Source organism: Blennius ocellaris, assembly GCF_963422515.1.
Source record: "Blennius ocellaris genome assembly, chromosome: 22".
In the NCBI taxonomy this organism is placed as follows: Eukaryota; Metazoa; Chordata; class Actinopteri; order Blenniiformes; family Blenniidae; genus Blennius; species Blennius ocellaris.
In genome coordinates this window covers 4,959,705-4,965,728 of record NC_137671.1, presented here as the reverse complement: position 1 = coordinate 4,965,728, position 6,024 = coordinate 4,959,705, and the positions used below count along the sequence as shown (strand labels likewise).

General features: G+C 52.1%; 1 protein-coding gene across 1 annotated transcript; it reads right to left on the bottom strand.

The window, feature by feature from the left end:
• Window positions 1–730: 730 nt before the first annotated feature.
• Window positions 731–5,667, bottom strand: lta4h (leukotriene A4 hydrolase). The gene is made up of 19 exons (XM_080518198.1): window positions 5,452–5,667; window positions 4,224–4,354; window positions 4,023–4,143; window positions 3,719–3,787; window positions 3,532–3,636; window positions 3,378–3,430; window positions 3,223–3,295; window positions 3,009–3,149; window positions 2,907–2,930; window positions 2,695–2,765; window positions 2,499–2,610; window positions 2,272–2,416; window positions 2,085–2,188; window positions 1,929–1,999; window positions 1,787–1,841; window positions 1,603–1,698; window positions 1,345–1,427; window positions 1,156–1,260; window positions 731–1,061 (listed from the first exon to the last, which is right to left on the bottom strand). Exons 1-19 carry the CDS (start codon window positions 5,596–5,598, stop codon window positions 923–925), a joined length of 1,845 nt encoding a protein of 614 aa, XP_080374324.1. The 5' UTR covers window positions 5,599–5,667; the 3' UTR covers window positions 731–922.
• Window positions 5,668–6,024: the final 357 nt, after the last annotated feature.

Here is a 6,024-nt window from a genome sequence, read left to right as displayed (position 1 = left end):
AGTTTCTAACACTTCGGTTCGTCTCTCCTTCTAAAATGTGAGGGCGCCACCTGCAGGTCACACAGGAGGTATTACGATTCCATGAACTTTGAAACATTTTACCATTTCATGGGGGAAAATGAAGCTCGTATGACCGGAAAACAGGCTTCATGTTTCTTTTTTTAAGCTCCGTGATGTTCGGAGGTGCATGTTTCATTGGTTTATTTAGATTTGTAATCCAATCTTGTTTCTACACTTCTTTCAAAAGAACCTTTTGTGTGTGTGTGTAAGTGTGCAGGTTTGTGTTCTCCGGTGTGTCGACAGAAGAGTCGGGCGGAGAAAAAGGGGAACGACAAACATCTAGAGGTTGGTTCATGTCTTCACTCCCTGGATTACATAAACTCAGCTCTGTTGTTGTATAATCTCGACGTTCGCTCTTCCAAGGAGAGACATTTAGAAACCATTGACAAGAAGCTGCTGCAGCAAATGCTCAATTAAGTCATAATTACGCTTATTAATCGATAACGGGGTTTTGAACAACCGGGCCCAGGTGGACTGTGACCTATAGAAAGAGTTTTCTGCTTTTGGGCGCTCGTACATTTTTAAGCGGGAACCCTACGCAAGGTCTTGTATATGAGGCCCCGGGACTTCAGTGAAATTGTAACCTTGGAGACGACCACACCGGATAACGCCGAAGCGAATCGTGAGCTCCGACGTGGACAGAAGGACGGCACTTTGAGGGAAAACAACTCAATTTTAATCAGAAGGAAGAAAGAGAAACCTGACAGAGAGAATACCAATGCTGAAGGTATAGAGTCGGTTTTACAGGCTGCTTTTAAAGAGAACTTCTCGTGTTTTGGAGTCTGGAACCAGTTACATTGTTTTACAGTCTGGTGTCTTCCTGGTTTGACAGACTGGAACTCTGTTTCAGGGGATCCTGGTTTCACCGACTGCTGCCGTTGCTGGCGTCCACCTTCAGGTCTTTGGACACCAGTCCAGAGGTGACCGGGTGCATCGCGGCCCGATTCGCCACGAACACCCGGACGGCTTCGTCTCGATACTTGTCAAAGTTGTAAACTTCCCTGGGGGAGATAAAAAAAACGACAGAGACGACGTTAAGAGTGTTCGTCTGGATTGAGTGTTGAAAACCCAACTGGGGCTCGGTCCTGAAGCCACCTGAAGAGCGGGCGGGTGAACTTCATCCTGCCTTGCTCCGTCGCCATCTTCAGCGCCATGGGAACAGTCTCCTCCCACTTGGACCGCACGCACAGACGGAGCCACCTGCAGGGGGAGGGGGAGGGGTGCAGCCAATCAGCATGGAGCTCCCCAGCAGGAGGAGGCGTCGCCGGACCGGAGGACACTCACCTGAAGCGAACCTCCGAGTTCATGTAGGAGTTCAGATCGTAAACCTCCTGCATCTTCTGCACGTGGGCCAGAGGGAGCGGATCCTGGAGGGGAGGGGGGGGGAGCAGGAAGTCAGTGGGCAGGCAGCAGGAAGTGGACTGAGACGGACAGACTTTGAATGTGTCCACAGAGCTCATCGTGGATCGTAGAGGGTCAGATTTGAACCGATGCGGACTGTGGCGAGTCCTAATGAACTCGTCCGGCGGACCGGGTCTGTACCTCCTGAAGCAGCAGGGACAAGAACTCGATGAGCTGGTGGGAGGACAGCGTCTTCACGTCGGACTTCTCAAAGCCATTGAGGTCCTGGTCCTTGGCCTTACAGGGGGGAGGAAGAAGACGAGGGGCTTGAACCTTTAACGCGACACCAACTGGAGCAACAATTCAGACCGGGTTCGGGTCTCACCTTGATCCACCTCTGACTCAGAGCGATGCAAGCGTCTGCCAGCGTGGTGTCGTACCTGAAAATCCAAAGAGCAAGTAAAGTATCTGAGCCCCGGCGGGTCTGGTCTCTCGCAGACCCCCCCCCCCCAGGTGTGTGGACTTACTGCGGCTTGACGGGAGGCATTCCGGGCGTGAACATCCAGGCGTTCCAGTCCACCTTGTTCAGGACGTCCACCTGGGGGAGAGACGGCCGCGGTTTGGACTAGTGACTCGTACTGACCCCCCACCCCCCCCTCCAACGAGCATCCGGGTGTTCCCACCTTGTCTTTGAAGTAGGTGAACAGGTAGTCCTTCCACTCCTCGCTGGTGGCGCTGCTGTAGGCGAACATCTGGATGTACGACTTCACGAAACCCATGAAGACCTCTGGTGAAGACGGGGACGGGCGGGTCAGCGGGAGGACAAGAGCCAGGTGTGGACAGGTGTGTGTGTGTGTGTAGGGGTGTTACCGGGCCCCCCCAGCAGCTCCTCCAGGTGGTACAGCAAAGCGAACCCCTTCTCATAGGGCACGGAGGAGAAGGCGTCGTCGGGGTCCACGTCCTGCAGGCTGGGCACCAGGTTGGTCAGAGGGTTGTTGGCCCCGAACGTGTTCACCTGGACAAAGACGTCCCAGGTGAGATCATGCACCGGGGGGGGGGGGGGAAGGACCGGGGTCTAATCGGGTTCGGGTTCTCACCGAGTCCTGCAGGTCCTTCCAGCCGCCCATGGCCTTGAACTGTCTGAACTGCTCGCTCTCCAGACACCTGCCGATCATCCTCTCCAGGTACACGGTGTGGCCCTCGTTCAGCCTGAACACCAACACAATGCTCAGTGTGGGAGAACTTTGAATAGTCAAATTTAGTTCGTTTCCGTGTTGTCCTCGGAGCGCATACCAGAAGTGCTCCCAGGTCTTGTTGGTCACCAGGTTCCCAGTCCAGCTGTGCGAGATCTCGTGGGCGATCACCTGAACAACACGTGTAACGTCTTTTAACCACGTATGTACCACACGCGTATATAAAACCAACACCACATGTGTGGAACATGGTTACATGAGACTTGACATGTATCAAGAGTACATCCTGTGCGTCTAGGACACGTTACTCACGTTGGACAGCGATTTGTCTCCAGCCTGTAAAGAGAACGACAGTAAGCGTTAACACGGCGCCGCGGTGACCTCGTCCACGACGTGCGTTTTTTTTTTTTTTACCAGCAGCGTTGGCGTGGCGAAGGTCAGACACGGGTTCTCCATCCCCCCGTAAGGGAAAGACGGCGGCAGGACCAGGATGTCGTACTGACCCCAGACGTACGGTCCGGCCAGGCCTTCGGCCGTCTTCAGCATGTTCTCCGTCTGGAACATGAAAGGCGTTTAAACGGCGCCGAGTGGGGATGCCCCGCCCGGGAACACGAGCGAGTGGACTCACCTCGGAGAACTCGAACGCGGCTTTGTCCACGTACTCCTTCTCGGACCAGACTCTGGACCGGGGACCGATCTCCCTGTCCAATCAGACCACAGAGACACCGTCAACCGGCTGCGGGGAAACGTGACGATCTCGAGGGCCCAGGAGAGTCTCAATACCTGCTTTCCAGAGCTCCCACGACGATGGCGATCAGGTAGGATGGCATAGGCACCTGGGGTCAAAGGTCAAAGAGGAGGAGCTCAGATGGTGATGCCAAAAATTATATATATATATATATATATAAAACAAGAATAATGAGGAGACTCCGCTCACCGGCTGCCTGAACCTGTAGACGATACGACCATTGTCCTGAGGGTCCACCTCCTGTCCGTCCCTCACCGCGCTCATCACCGCCACCAGGTCCTTTGGGACAGACACCTGAGACAGATAGACACACACACCTCAGAGAGAGAGACACACACACGCACACACACTCCAGAACGATCAGCTTGTGTGTTACCTGAGCGTAGTAGGTGTGTTTGACGGACGGGCTGTCCTGACAGGGAATCATACTCCTGCAGTGATGAGCCTGTCAGACAAAACGCAGGGGAAACAAAATGTCACTGGATTGGTCGGTTTTAATTCTTACTCAAACAATAAATACAATTGTTGTTTGAGAGTTAAGCGAGAAACAAGAAGTTGTAGAAAGATTCTTCTTCTTCTTTTTTTATGTTGAAAGTCAAATTTGACCAAGATTTCACAGTTTAGTGGCTCAACTGTCGATTGTGAAAACAGGAAGTGGGGGGGGGGGGGGGGGGCCTCACCTGACATTGGCTGAACAGATACGGCTGCTTCTTCCCGGCGGTCTGCTCGGGCGTGAGCCACTGCAGCGCCGTCGCTGACGGCGACGTCTCATAGGTCACCTCCACGATGGCATGCTGCCCTCTGATTGGTGGGAAAACACAGCTCAGTCGGTTTGTACCGCGAGATCCGCGGGGACGAGAGTAAGGGGGGGGGACGGTCACCTGGACAGGTCAAAGGGCAGCGTGATGTCCAGCGGCGCCCCCTTGAAGCTGTGTTTGGGGCCGAGGCTGAAGCGGGCCGGCTGCCCGTTGGCCGACACCGAGACGATGGTCAAGTTGCTGGTGTCCAAAGTCTGCGGGCAGATAAACGCCGCGGCGTTATCGAAGTGCGGCGTCTCGCGTGGCGTGTCGGCGCTCCACGATGGAGACGACCTGCTGATAAACCCTCACCTAGCACCAGATGTTATCTGATCGTACTTGTTAGGTACTTACTGAGCGCAAGCAACGAGACTGATTTCGAAGCGGATGTTTATTCAGCTGGGAGGAGGTTCCCTCTTAAACTGACTCGAAAACATTCCACAACTTTTATTTGAAAATACGAAAGTGAAACACCTGCTGCAGGCGCAGATTCTGTCTTCAACGTTCACTGGGAATCAAAGAGTCCAGTCAGATTTAAAGGTCGTGTTAGCTCACCGTTTATTATCCAGGTAGTGGGGCTTTATTATCGGGTTCATTCTGATAAACGACGGGGGCAAAGTGTCAGGATCGCAAGTCCTCATTAATAATCCAAGATTTTCAACTTGATTTGCAATCCGAGCTCCACTCGGATTCGTTGGATTCTTTAAAACATCCGGACTGTTTCGTTAACGTTCTTCAGTCTCCGTCTGAACTCTTGATCTTTAGACCTGTAAAGACAACTGGATTCATTTATCAAAAATGTTGACAGACTCTTTAAAAACACCCAAATTCATCATACCACAACCAGACATTTTGAACCTGACCGAGCCTCTTTCAACTACAGCAGGACTTTCTAATCCAGAACCAAACTCTATGAATTAAATAATAAAAAAAAAAAAAACAGTTTGTCAGACCAGACTCTGAGGCAGATCCATTCCCAACCCATTCAAATAAACTGGACTTTGTCACACCAGTCTATGGACCAGATCCTAGATTTATTCAAAACGCTCTTTAAACCAATTTACAAAAGATCCAGACTCTCTTGAGCCAGACTCTTTATAATAAAACCCCCAAAACAGACCTTAGAATTCTTTACACCCCTAAACCTGAAGGATTCAGACCAAATCCAGGCCATCTGGGTCACATTCCTTCTTTTAATTTCTCGAACGTTTCATCGGAACGTGTTATTTGCTGCATCGCAGCCCTATAACGGGACCCGGCGGCCCCTCGGGGCTACGGTCGGGGGGGGGGGGGGGGGGGGGGGGGATGTTACCAGCTCGGTGAGTCGGTCCTGCAGAGCCTCCACGGTGAGCGCGACCTTCCCGCGGAGCACGTGCCGCTCGAAGTCCACACACAGCTGCAGGTTGAGGTGGCGCGTGACGCACCTGGAGAGCGAGGAGGAGGAGCACGGGTCCGACATGACGACGCGATCGACACCGGAGAGACGCCGCCGACTGACTGAGGAGGAGACCGGCGGAGCACCGGGACCAGACACCGGGGTACCGGAAGCACGCTGCCCGCGACTTCCGGGCCGGCCCTTTCATAACAAGACGAACAGTCACAGCGAGAGATTCTACAATTAAAGTGAATATTATTGAAATTACCACCACAACAACAAGAGCAACAGCAAAAACAGCAACGGCAATAATAACAACTTAATTATGTTTTTTTTTGCCGTCCTCGTGTGACGGAGCCAGAAGGACAAACATCACTTTAAAAAAAACAACAACAAAAAACAGAGCACCAACCCTCCATTAATAAGGATAATTAATAACGATGATAAAATAAAATATAAATTGAATGTTTGCTGGAGTGATTATATTTCGATATATTCTATACATGTATA